The sequence below is a fragment of the Varanus komodoensis genome, unplaced genomic scaffold (genome assembly GCF_004798865.1).
Source record: "Varanus komodoensis strain SLA01 unplaced genomic scaffold, ASM479886v1 scaffold2, whole genome shotgun sequence".
Taxonomy (NCBI): domain Eukaryota; kingdom Metazoa; phylum Chordata; class Lepidosauria; order Squamata; family Varanidae; genus Varanus; species Varanus komodoensis.
Window position 1 is genome coordinate 13576 of NW_025335568.1, and position 14120 is coordinate 27695.

Below are 14120 nucleotides of genomic sequence, written 5' to 3' on the forward strand. Positions count from 1 at the left end.
AGAAGGGCAATCCCATGGAAAAGATTGGGACATTATTTCTAATGGAACATAGCTAGGACGTTCCAGTAGGTCATATCAAATATTGCAACAGTGGGAGTCTGGCTTTAGCCATCACAGAGAGTAACTGCTCTCCGTTCGAATCTTGGGAATCATGTTCTTGTGGGGGTGGAATGGCTTCTGCTCAAGGCACGTATCTAAGTTCTTATGAAACTGGAACATTTATTGAATGCTTCATTGAAAGAACCAGCATTGAGTTGCCACAGTTATGCTTCCTCCGAAACCGTCTGTTTCCCCTCCACCCCAGCCATTCAAAGGAGCGTGACAGGAGCAGGGTTCGGCTGCACCGCCTCCCCCTCTACTTGTTCAGCTTCCCTTTGGCCAGATGGTAGAGTCTGAAAGGAATCAAAAGCTGAACGGAAGAGCACTGCTAACGAGCCTGCCCTTTCAGTTAGCCTACTGAAGCAAAGTCTGAGCAAGATAATAAAAGAGTCTGAGGTGCCTCCAGAGCTCATGATGGAAACAATCATTGCGGCCTATTCCCAAAATCCAAGTAGTAAGAAAGATCAGCAGGTGAAGGCTGGAATGACTGGAAATGTGTCCACTGTTGATGGGTTTTCATTACAGAACTGTTGGGTGATGTGAATTTGAACCAAAATTGTGCAGTAGCACCCTTTAGAACAGGGGTCCTCAAACTTTTTCAGCAGGGGGCCAGTTGAAAGGTGCCGGTGCTGGGCACGGAAGGGTGGTGCTGGTGGCGAGGCGAGGCGGGGGCAGCACGCGCTGTGAGGCAGGCACGCGAGGCGGTGGCTTGCTCGCTTGGAAATTGTGTTCTCCGAGCAAGTCCAAAATGATCTCCACGTAAGCAAGCTGCCACCTCCTCATGCGTGAGGCAAGGCAGGCAGCTGCAGGCACACGTGTAGCAAGTCCAAAACCTGTGGTGAGCCGGATAAATGGGCATGGCGGGCCAGATCCAGTCTGTGGGCTGCTGTATGAGGACCCACTGAATGGGTTTGACATGGTTTCGGTGTGTGAGTGCTATTCATGGGTTGTTGTTAGTCACAAAGTCATGTCCGACCCATCGCGACCCCATGGACAACATTCCTCCAGGCCTTCCTGTCCTCCACCATCCCCCGGAGTCCACTCAAGCTCACACCAACTGCTTCAGTGACCCCATCTAGCCACCTCATCCTCTGCCATCCCCTTCTTCTTTTGCCATCTATTGTTCCCAGCATTAGACTCTTCTCCAGGGAGTCCTTCCTTCTCATTAGGTGGCCAAAGTATTTGAGTTTCATCTTCAGGATCTTGCCTTCTAAAGATCAGTCAGGGTTGATCTCCTCTAGAACTGACCAGTTTGATCACCTTGCTGTCCAAGGGACTTGCAGGAGTCTCCGCCGGCACCACAATTCAAAGGCCTCAATTCTTTGGTGCTCAGCCTTCCTTATGGTCCAGCTTTCACAGCCATACATTGCAACTGGGAAAACCAAAGCCATGACTATATGCACTTTTGTTGGGAGGGTGTTATCTCTGCTTTTTACTATGCTATCTAGATTTACCATAGCTTTCCTCCCCAGGAACAAGCGTCTTTTAATTTCTTGGCTGCAGTCCCCATCTATGGTGATCTTGGAGCCCAGGAAAATAAAATCTGTCACTACTTCCATTTCTTCCCCATCTATGTGCCTGGAAGTGAGTGGGCTACAAACCTGGGGAGAATCCTGATCTTGAAACCCTCCTCTTGTATAACTCCAAGATTATTTTCATGTATAGTCAAGGGAGAGAAGAGCTGAAAGTATTCTGTGGGAAGGGCTAGCCTTGATGCCCATGGGTGCCTACCTTCTCTCTTCTCTGTTCTCGTTCTTTTTCTTTTTTCTTTCTCCTCTACCCTTAAAAACCCCTGGGAAGACAGGATGGCTCATGAGATAAAGGGCTGGTGAAAGTATTGAGGTTCTGATGCCACCCACATGACAGCCTTGGTCCCGCTACATGCTTCTGAAGAGCCTTCCCCTGTATCACACTGATTCACACAGGCTACGCAGAGAAGGGAGGCCCTCTGCCCCTGCTGCCACTGCAGGTGGCGGACCAGGGCTACAGTGCAGTGTCATTTCAGGGGACTGGCCCAGCTGGGGAAGCGGCGGCTGGTAGGAGAAGCTGGGCCAGCGGGTGACTGTGGCATGACTGGGGGCAGGCGTGGGGGCTGGCCAGCAAGAGGGGCTGTTGACAGTGTGTTCTCCCACAGGGAGTCGTGCCAGCACCCTGGCTGCCCTCCGTGCACTTCTAGCTGTGTCATGGCCTTCAAAAGGAGATGTCCAGGCCTTTCTCCAACTACTCTCAGTTCTGAAGTGGACTGTGAGTTTGCTGCTCCTAGGTGAGTAGTCAATATGGCAGAGCACAGTTCTTGGAATGTGGGTGGCAGCCATCTTCAGACAAGTAGGACTGGACAGACTCTGGGAAAAATCCTGCTCAGACTGAGGCAGTCCCTCCCAGAATTCTTTAAGTTTGAAGGCGATTCTTGGGTCCGCATCCCTTCCCTCCTGTGCATTTGCATGAGCTTCCACATGGGCTAAGATCAGAAAAAGAATGGCCTTCCTTTGACCTAAGCCAGCAGGGCCAATGCTCATCTTCTGTCTTATAAATGGAGATCAGTAAAGCCTGAAATATCCCTACCCTGGTTTTATATTCCTCTTTAGTTTATGACATTTTAACCCCACCAATCCTTTATCCATATCCAGCAATAACGGGCTGGGAATTTCTTGGAGCAGAACATGTTTTTGCTGCAAAAGAAACTGGTTCTGGGGAAGGACAGCTTTTTCTGCTCTGACCCCTCGGCAAGAATACTCTTCCACAGCCAGGAGACAAAATATTCCTCCTCATCCAGGAGTCATTATCGTTGAAATTGCTATGGTTTCCAGACAAGGCTTTTATGAGGGCAGCGGTCAGACTCTCTTTTATAGCCCAGATGCCATCTTCCACTCACAATCCTCCAAAGTTTCCCCACTGCTTCTTCCAACTTTTCTCTTACCACAGATAATCTGTTAAAAATAAAGGGACAATTTGTGCAGTGTCTTCTCACTGCTGGTATGAAAAGTTTTTTCTCTAGAGCCACTAAAGCATTTGGTAGCACCCCTGGGCATGAAGGACCTGTAAGTTTTGGACCACTGTACAATCCTATGACAATCCCCTAGAAGAAGGTCACAAAGAGCAGCCCTTGACAATGTCATGGGCAGCAGACGTCACGGCTCGTCATTTCTGCCCATGCTAAACACATTCCAACCATCAAAATCATACCAGGACACCTCGTTTTTCCCACCCAAACCCTACCCTAGTGCACACCCCTAACCCTAATAGAGGGCTAAAGTTCCATTGAAAAGGGTGATTTCCAAAAAGCCTTCCTTGAGTAGCTTTTTCTACGCTGCTCATCATTTCTGCCCATGCTAAACACATTCCAACCATCAAAATCATACCAGGACACCTCGTTTTCCTAACCCTAACCCTACCCTGGTGCACACCCCTAACCCTAATATAGGTCTTGCATTAGAAGTGGCATAGTAGGAGAAGATTTTCCTTTGACTTGGTTTTCGCATTCTTGGCAATTTTCCTCTATGGCCACATTACAGGTGTGAACATTACTAGTCTTAAAACTGCACATAAATATACCAAAAATAGTGTTTGAAAACAGGAAAGAGCATATATACAATGTCAGCAAAAATTCTTACCAAACGTTGAATTTTAGTGATGGATTTATACATAGGTATTAGTTTTAATTTAGAAAAAAAAGTGTATTAAGAATGTGTGTGAATCCCACTTTTGACATGGATTTTCGCACTCGGGTGTAGTTGTTATCCTGTAGTAAGTAATTTCAATATAAAACCTAAAACCCACCCTGAACCCTGAACCCCAACCCTGCCCCTGCCCCCCTGCCCCACTATAACTAGGAGCAAAACCAGAAGGCCCTTTTTCTGTTGTCCATCCTTGCCCACCTCACTTCCCTGTTCTCCCACACTGCCTGGTAGTCCTTCACAGTGGACAACGCTTGTCAGTGGGGTTGTCATCCCTTCCTCCATGTTTGACCCATCCTTTCATCCCAACAGGTACTGAAGCATGCCTGCTTTTTTATTGTGCCCGGCGTTCCTTTTCTTAACTTCCTCTGAGCTGGAATACCTTGTTCCATCAGTTTTCCCACCTCTTTATCTAAATTTCCTTTCATACCCCCTCATTTCCTATCTTCCAAACCCCTGTTCCCTCCACACACCTCTCCCCCAATGACACCTCACCTCTTCATTGTGGTGCCACCACTTCATTGCAGTGTCCCCTCAGCTTTCTGATGCATGCATTCCCTCTTTCATAGCCCAGCTTTCTTCTCTGCTCAGTTAAAGATATGCTCATTCTCTCTTGCAGTGTGTGAAGACCAGAGAGGGGCCTTCCCCCTGCCACTCCTCTCACCATCCATAGGATGCCCACACTGAGAGCATACATATCACTTTCCTCCTAACAGCTCACCTCCATATTCAGGCTCTGAAAGATCCTGCGGTTTCTCATATGATATCAGGCAGCCATCAGGTTCTCCCCCTAAACAGAAAAAGGGGAGGGAAAAAAGTAAGCTGCACATACTCTCTGCCGGAAGCTGCACCAGCTGAACATCAATAAAGAGCATAAATAAAGGGAGCCTGTGTGTGGTGGAAAATGCGGCATGGCGGCAAGGGGAGAGGAGTGTTGTTCGGAGGCAAGGGAGGGACACCGTTCCCCTCCCGATCCTGCCATGCTCACGGCTATCTTGCCTATTCCAAGCCCATGGACCAGCCATGTCTTGCACAGGGTTTGCTATCTGGTAGGCGTTGCAAGGGTCAAGATGCTGCCCTCAGCATGGACAAAGGCCAGGCCAGGCAGGCCTTCCAGCAGGTATTGACCCTGCTTAGGATAAATGCAATCCGTGATTGTGATGTCACGCATGACATAAAGTCCATCGTAATGTGCTGGAGAACTGAGTTGCCCACAGAGGTCTGGAAAATGCCTGCTGAGCTGAATCAGAGGAAATTCACCGGAGGATATGGCTCTCTGTGGAAGGTGACCTGCACATCGGCGTTTGGGCTTTATACCTTACCTGGCCTGCAAATTTTTTGGACTACAGGGCTTGGCAAGAGAGGAGGAGGCCCCATGAGTATGAGGAGCAGGAGGGGGCCTGTGAAAAAGGAGGGCAGAATTCATTCCCTTGCCAATGCAGAGGCAAATGGCTTTGGTATGGCATGGTGTTACATCTGCCGCTCCCCTTGAGCAACCCACTCTGCTCTGGCACAAAGGGAAACACAGCTGCTCAGTCAAGAATCGGAGGTAACCCTCAACTGAGCCTGGGTGTGATTTTAACTCCTGTGTGTCGGCCTCAGACTTCGCCGGTACAGCAGTCTTTTGAGTGTCTGTTTGGCAGATGTATCCAGCAAATGCCACCACACACGCATGGAGCCCCCTTGAGCGCTCGGCAGTTTGGGTGGGGCAGTGATCCCCAGCCTTCTGGGACATGGGACTGCATGAGAGTCTCAGTGACACGTTTAGCACCATGATAGCTGGCCAGCCCTCACAGTCGACAGGTTCTCCTCAATCTGCTTTCTAAAACTATTTTGCTGCTAACCTATTGATTTTTAAAGAATTATCTTGTTCACTCACATCTCTCCTTGATATATTGTGTAGCTCTTCTAACAATGTACCCCTCTAATACTGAGACCCTTTCAGGACCTATCGGGCAAGTGGCTTTATCCTTGTTTAAAACAAAGAAGCCCCCAGTAGTCCATTTGTCACTGCAGACATGGTGCTCATCTGCAATTTTTTGATTCTTTGAAACAGCACTTTCCTTTGCAGACATCCTCTTACACAATTTTTTTAGCAGAGCCGTAGTTGCAAAGTTTCAATAGTATTCTTAAATAAATAAAAATATGAGAAGCTTATTTTTACAAGTCTAACTCTTCCTTTTCCCACCCCATATTGGCAGCTGTTAGCTGAGGATTTCCATTTTGACCATGACAAATAAGAGACCCCCTCCCGCCACACACTTTTCTGAAATATTGCACAGGCTAGGAAGAATTTTTTAAAAACAGGTTTTTAAATTTTAATAGTTTAAAAACAGGAATCTGTCCTACCAGATCGCACAGTTCCAATCCTAAGTACACTGAATACTACGAGATTTATTTCTTAATAAACACACTGCCTCAAGGTTTTAACCTACACATGCTAAGACTTTAAAAATTGGGGACCTTCCAAAACATGTTCAGTATTCAAAACACTTTGGATCCTCTTCGCAAAAATGCCAACCCGTTTACTCTCCTTTCCCCACCTTTTCCCAGACCCCTGCCAGGCACCCACGCAGCTGCTGTACGTATCTTGCTTGCACACGTGCATGGCCTTTGCCGTGGCGGCGCATGGAGAGGGGGGCATGGAAAGGCTGGGTGCTGAGGGCACCTGAGCTCCCCTGGCTAGAAAAGCACCCAGAAAGGCCGAAATGCTAGTATGGAGGATAAAACCACGAGCGGGGCTCACCGAGACCAGAAGGAACAATGTTGTTACCGTGTTTCCTTGTAAGAAAGGACAGGAAAAAGAACGGTTGATGGTGCTGCTTCAGCAGGAAGAACAGCGTGGGTCTGGGGGAAAATGCCTCGGGGGTGATGGCAGTAAACCAGCAGGTTGGAGGGCCGCATAGGAAATGTTTGGAGGCTTCAGGTCGGGAACCCTCCCCTTTCTGAGCTGATCGCTGCTGTTCCTGTTTGTTTTTCCCTGGCTGGGGCTCAGCCATGCTGATGCCCCACCTGTCCAACGAGGTGCCTTCAGAGCCCATCCATGTCAATCGGACTCAGGGGCACAGTGCTGCACCTGCAAAAAGAGATGAGTCACCTCTACTTAATATGAATTGGATAGCCAACAGCTAAATATTGAAGTCTAGAAAAGTTTGAGTTGTAAGTCTTCCAGTATTATAATATCACTAAGGTTTTTTTCCTTCTGTAACACCTGAGTGATCTGTCTTTATGGGACCCGTCCTATGAATAAAGTCTTGGCCTGAATGGACAGGTGAAAGTTTGCACTTAATTGGTCAACACTGAGATGAAGGAAATGCTTGGTTTGTGACAAGGAGATGAATCACAAAACAACATTTTCTGTGGTGGAGTGCCCTCGGAAGTGGAGAGGCCTATGCTGATCAGCCCTCAATAGCCTACAACTTGTGCAAAAGTCACGTGTAGCATACTATTAAATATTCCTCAACAGAACAAGAAGGTCCACATAAATTGCTAATAATACCTTAGTGAGTTCTTCTCCCTGCCCTGCAGTCCCCAAGAATACTTCTACCTGCCTATTTTGGTTTTTCTTCTGGAAATCTGTGATGACCTTTACTGTTAGATTACTATGTAAGAGAATTGGGAAACCGCTAATTGATCTTTTGGAAATTTATTTATTTATTTATTAAAACATTTTTATGCCAACGCATTCGCCGAAGCCTCGGGGCGGCTTACAACAATAAGTTAAAATAATTATAATATAAATCAAAAATATAAACATTAAATTAAAAATACAAAAATACAGTATAAAATAAGGAAATGTGTCTCCTTTCCAAGAAAGTCTGATTTCACTTTTTGCTTTTGTCTCAGGATCTGCTCAGTCTTCAAGAGAGTCAGCCACAGGAAGAACAGAGTCGGCAGTCATGAAGAGGAACACAGTGGAACCACTGACTGTTCCCGGCAGAAAGAAAAAGCAGAACCAGAGAAGGAGGAGCTGGATGAAAATGGTGAAGCTGTTAGGAGGACTAACAAGGGCAGCTTGCATCATTCGGTGCTTAAGCTTCATGGGGTTGTGGGGACGGAGGCCAAAGGAAGAAGTGTGCACCAGAATATTTTCTCAGAGTGGCTCACAGCAGCAGTTAAAATAACATAATCACAATAAGCAATACAGATATTAAAACACAGCAAAGAGCATAATCTATGAAAGCAGACTTAAAATAATCAGAGCTCAACGGCATAAGGAAAGTGCGGCTGCTGCAATGCTGGGGAGTTGCGCTTCATATTCCCCAGCCGAGTTGCCAACCTATGTAGTTGCAGTATCTGTAACCAACTGCCATTTCTGAACAGTCTTCCAAGGCAGCCCCATGTACAATTTATTGCACAAATCCAAAAGAGGATGCTACTAGAGCCTGGATGACTATGGCTGGCCTGTCCCTGCCCAGAAGGTCACACCTGGTGAAAAGTGTTTTGTGCCATGGAGATCATCAAAGACATGATATGAAAGCTCTCTTTGACTGTGAAATTGGAACCTCTCTGTACTACCCAATCAGACAGGTTGTGTGTGGGAACAGACAGAGCAAGAGAGTTCAGCATGAAAGCCCAGTGCAACAGCTTATCAATATTACAGAACTTTTCCTGGGCAAAGAACCTAAGAATACCTGCACTGAATGGTCCATCCAACACAGGCTTCTGTTCACATAGTGGCCAACCAGCTCCCTACATGATGTCACAGGCAGGATGTGGCTGCAATAGCTCCCTCCTGCCTAAGTTCCCCAGTAACTGATATACTTAGACATCCTTCCTCAGATACCAGAGGTAGCACATAGCCATCAGCACTAGTATTTTAACAGTTTAGCTTTTAAACTTTATTTTTAATTGCATTTTATTCTGTACCACACCTGTGCTTCTATGCTAAATCATTTCCAATTGCTATTGTGGTTGTGTAGTTTTAAGTTAATTTTTGTTAACCCTTTCTTTTTAACTGCCCAGAGAGCCTTCGCTATTGAGAGGTTTAAAAATGAAATGAATGAATGAATGAATAAATAGTAGGCATGGATTTTCTCCACAAAATTTTCCAATCTTCTTTTAAGGTTTATCCAAATTGGTTGGCATGCCTACATCTCATGGAGGTGAATTCCACAGTTCAACTGTGTATTGTGTGCACTTGGGGGTTCACAAGTATTTCAAGACTTCCCCTCAGCTTGCCTTGGTTAGGAAGACCAGGGCAAGCACAAGAAAAAGTCCATGAATCCTTGGAGGTGCTGTTTCTAATATGGTTTGTTTCAAACCTAATTGTGACTGATGATTTTCAACTTGTTCATAAATGACCTGGAATGAAGAATGATCAATGAAATGGCCAAGTTTGTTGATGACACCAAACTGTGGCCTCCCAGTTCCACAACCAGCAACCTTCTACATCAGCTGCACCAGCCCAAGCAATTTAACAGATTTTCACCCCCAAATGGATTTTCCCCACAACTTTAGTCACAATACAAGTTGCTGTGGGATCCCACTGTTTACATCCCTCCATTGAGGGAAATTAGCATTGTTCCCACTTTCTGGTCTTTAATTCATTACTGATAAGTCATAAGAGGACTTCACCTCTCAGTATAATAGTGTTGGAAGGGGCCAATGAGGCAATTGCGCAAAGGTCCCATGTGATGCAGGACTCCAAATCAAACCATCCCTAGCAGATGGCTGTCCATTGCATTCCACAAAATTAATCAACTTTCAGTTTGTTAATAAGTTTAGAAATTTCATCTTTTGTCACCACTGTCCGCTTGAGTTCTGCGGACTCCCTTCCAGGAAACATCATCGCAGGCCCAGTTATCTGTCCTCTGGTGAGGGAGTGGTGGATGGAGGATTCAAAATGTGTACAGCAGCTGTGAAAGGGTTAATTCCATTATAGGAATTATTAGGACAGGGGTTGATAATGAAACCGCCCATATTACCATGCCTTTCGCACCATGATGTGGTCAGAACACACTTGGAATACTTTACATTTCTAGTCACTGCATCTAAAGAAGTATGTTGTAGAGCTGGAGAAAGTACAAAAAAGTCACCAAAATTTTTCAGGGCTTGAGTAATCCTGTATTAGGAAAAATGACATTATTTGGAAATATTTAGTTCAGAAAAGGGTTAGTTAGGGAGAACATGAACAAAGCATATTCAAGTATGCAAAGTGTAGAAAAAGAGCATAAATTTTTCTCCCTCTTCCATAATAGCAGAATCCAACCATGTTATCCAATAAAGCTGAATGGTAGGAGACTCAGAACAACAAAATGAATTCATAACATAGCACATTATCGAACTATGGAATTTACTCCCACGAGATGCTGTGATGGCCACAAACTGAAAAGGGGATTGAACAAATTCCTATGGGAGGATGCTAGGGTTATCACTACTTCATGGATATATACCATTTGCTGGTATAAGCTCTGTTCTTTTTCTTTATCAGAATCACAGATCTGTTTTTGCAATCTGAGAAATCTTAGAGAAGGAAATGGCCCCTCCCTGGTGCAGGAGGCCACTGACAACCTTTGTGCCTTGGCTGAGACCAAGGTAGCTGGGGTCCTGCGGGCCATCTGCAAGTACCGCCAGAGCATCCACAAGGTAGGTCCCCTTTCGTGCTCTCCTGCTGTCTCTCAGTGGATCCTTCCCTTTGTGAACAGGTGACGGGGCACTGCAGCATCCCTTCTAGAGCCACCCCTCTGCATGTGTTCCTAGTTTCACTAGCCTAGAAATAGCCTATTTCTAGCCTTCACTAGCCAATTGTTCACTAGTTAACAATTCAGTCTGAAATCCAAACCAAGCTGGCTGCGTAATACTATAATTTTAAATTAGGTCCTGCAAGGCATCCTCTCTCTTTTTCATCTTGAAGAATTTAAAATCTACTCCTTGATTTTTTTATCATTCCAAATAAAAGCATTTATAATAAAAGTATTTAAAAGCATTTGCCAATCTTGGAGAGGATATCTTGAAATGATGTGTCATTAGGTCCCATTGTGTTTATCCCTAAACATTTGTCCAGATTTGAAGTTATTTAACATCAGAAGGTCTTTTTTATACTTTCCTCTCCTGTTTCGTTGCAAACTTTAATATAGTTTACAACTTCTTCTTCTTGATCTTATAGCCTGAATAAAATCCAATTTTTTCAATTTGATCTATTATACACTGTTTCGATTGTTGTGGATTTAAAATGGTTAAGGCTACACCATCAGCATAGTATTCTTCATCTACTTTTAAGCCTTTAAATGTTGGGTCCTGTCTTACTTTTCTTGCTAAAATTTCCAATACAAGAATAAATAAAAGAGGCAATAAAGGACATCCTTTCCATTTGAATGCTATGTTAGCATTCTATTACTTAAAATCTTACAATGTTATTTAATATAAATTACTGGAACTCAATTCATAAAACTTGAACCATAGTCAAAATATTGAAGAGTTTTCAGTCAAAAGGGCCAAAGTTGTCAAAAGCCTTTTCCACATCTAGAAAAATAAATGCCACTTCTTTTCTTCCTCTTCTCAACCAATTCAGTTGCAGCAATCACAAAATGAACATTATCTTTCACAAGTCCTTTTGGGACAAATCCAGACTGATCTATATGAATCTGCCCATCTATATATTTTGTTAGTCTTTCTGACATTATTGAACTAAACAGTTTGTATTCCACATTTAATAATGAGAGAGATCAGTAAGAATGTGTCAAGGTGAGATTAATGCCTTCTTTGTATATCTTATATGAGCTTCCTGCCCTATTGGTGGTAATAGTTTCTCGTATTTAATCTCATTCATTACTCTTTGGAGTGATAATATTAACTTTTCCTCTAAACATTTGTGGTTTAGCAGTGGATCCATCCGTTAGGGGTGCTCTATCTTTTTAAATTTTCTGAAAGCTTGTGATAATTCTTGAATGGTGATGGCATCATCCAATATTTTCCTCTGGTCAGATGTAAATTTTTCAAGACATGTTTCTTATCTATATTGCTCCATTCCATCTTCTGAAGTTGATGTTTTTAATATAGTTTTTTTAAAAACTGGTGGTCATTAATTTCCTTTTCCATGTACATAATTGCATTGCCTTTTTTTCACTCCCTATTATAGATCTCCTTTCCAATTCTCTTTTAAGACAGTATGCTAAGGCAACTGGGTTGGGTGGGATGACATACAGAGAGATTTAGGGAACTGGGTTTTTTCAGCCCAGAGACAAGGAGACTCTGAGGGGATCTCTTAGGGACTTCTAGGTATGTGAAGGGGTGAAAGGGTGTCCTCCCCTGCAATGGAGGGCAGGGCACATTCCAGTGGGGCAAAGCTCAAGGAACCAGGCTTCAGGGTGGATGTCAGGAAGAGCTTCCTGAGGCCCCATCAATGAGTGTGTTCAAGGAAAGACTGGACAACCACATGCTAGGGATTACATGAGCAGAGCTGGCTAGAGCCAGGGGTCAGACTAGATGGCCTAGGAGGTCCCTTCTGATTCGCTTTGTTTCTTTGTTTCTGTTGTGTAGTACAGATATGTCATAATTAATTCATAATTTTTATTTGTAACCTGCCCAGGGAGCCTTGTGGCTAATGGGATGGGATTTAATAAAGGAACAAAGAAACAATGAAAGCCTGAGGCTGACTGTCTTTTTTGCAGCATGACTTTAAATGGATCCAATACCTGCTGGGTTTGAGGTTTGGCTGAAACCCGTGTTTCCTGCTCCTACCTCTAGTCCTCCCGAGCGTCTAGTACTTCACACAACAATGTTGATTTCCTTTTGAATTCCTTCTTTTCTACAGATCTCCCCAAAACATCGATTGCGTATTAATCAGATCTTGCAAGCTGTGATCAAATCAGCCAGTGGCATTGAATACAAATTAGCTAACGTCATAATCAAACTGGCCGCTGAAGATATGCTGAGGACCACAGTAAGGACCACAGTGACCAAACGTATCCTGAATATATGGCACCCGGTGTCTTGCGTCGACACAGACGCACCCACTTGCCTCCTCCTGCCGAGCCGAGCCCAGGCCACCGCCTGGCATGCACTTCAGGGCCAGAATGCAGGAGGAGAGGCAACTGCAGTGCTGCTCTGGGCAGAGCAGCATTTTGGTAAAGCTGCCTTTTAAACAGTTTGTTATACGTTACTTTTAATTTAATTTTTGTTTGTTAATCTATTGGCTGTATTTATGTGGTGATAAATATTATATTATATTTTATCATTAGATGGCTTATCTATAATTTTACTGTTTTATCTATTTTAACTGCTTAATTAACTGCTTTATTACTGTATTGTATGCTGTTCTACCATTTGTAAGCTTCCCAGAGAACCCTCGGATTACGAAGTCCAATGACATGAATACATAAATAAATAAGTCCGTAGAGAACTTACGCAGTGTGCGACTTGTGGAGCAGTTGTGCAGTTGTGATGGTGGCAAAGATCACCCTTTTCTACCTTGTAGCATGAAAACAAGAGCAAACCAAAGGCCTTTCTAGCCCATCATCCTGTTCACACAATGGCCAACCCAGTCCCTCGGTGGGAGCCCCACAAGCAGGGCATGAACACAGGAGTGCCCCCAAGCTTTCCTCCACCAGCAGCTGGGAATGAGAGGCATCCAGCCTTCTGCGCCTGACACAGCCGCCCTGACTGCAAGCCATGGACAGCAGTCTCCCCTCCATAACCCAAGCTGGCAAGCCACTGCAGCATCTTGTGGCAGCACTTTCTACAGGTTCTGGCTAGGCGAAGAAGTTCTTTTCTAGGGGCATGTGGAAGGCTTTCCTTGACTGTGGGATGGAGTCTCTTTCAGGGACATGTAAACGGGCCACCTTCATGCTTTTCCCCAGAGGAGCCTCCCTAGTGGGATGGACTATCTGTGCTCCCCACAGGCAGCACCCATGGCGTCTTGACCCTGCATTCTTCTTTTCCACCCCTACTTGCCCGACTTTCCCTTGGTTCCCCAACTTTATTTTTCTCCTCCCAATACATCCTAGTCAAGTACCATGGCATCTATGAGGCTTGGGGTAAGAGTGAACCCTGAAAGAGACAGAGAAATATGTTGGTTTGCCTCTCTGTCTTCCTTAAAAAGGGGCCATAGATTGATGGTCAGCTGCAACCATGAATGTAAACATTCTGCAGGCCCTCAGTGCAGACCCACTTGTTCACCTTTGAGATGTCCCCACCCTCTGCATCGCTCTCCATGCTTTCAGGTAGTCCACCTATTTTTGCAAGATCCTCCAAGAACCCTAAACCTGGTAGGCATAGAAACTGGCCCAGTATGGAGGAAGGGGGACTCCCTGAGGTGGGTGGAGATGCTCCTATCATCCGAAGAAAGGAATGCCCTCCAGACCTCCTTCTACTAGCCTAGGCGTCCTGCATGTTCCCAACTCACTG

The 14120-nt window shown here is 44.9% G+C and overlaps 1 protein-coding gene across 1 annotated transcript in view; it reads left to right on the forward strand.

The window, feature by feature from the left end:
• Positions 1 to 2241: 2241 nt before the first annotated feature.
• LOC123022579 (maestro heat-like repeat family member 5) overlaps positions 2242 to 14120 on the forward strand; it is a 65042-nt gene continuing 53163 nt past the window's right edge. The window contains exons 1-4 of the mRNA XM_044428414.1: positions 2242 to 2362; positions 7620 to 7756; positions 10207 to 10361; positions 12529 to 12657. Of these exons, the coding sequence (XP_044284349.1) occupies positions 2283 to 2362; positions 7620 to 7756; positions 10207 to 10361; positions 12529 to 12657 (501 nt within the window). The 5' untranslated portion in view covers positions 2242 to 2282. The remainder of the gene's footprint in view (positions 2363 to 7619; positions 7757 to 10206; positions 10362 to 12528; positions 12658 to 14120) is intronic.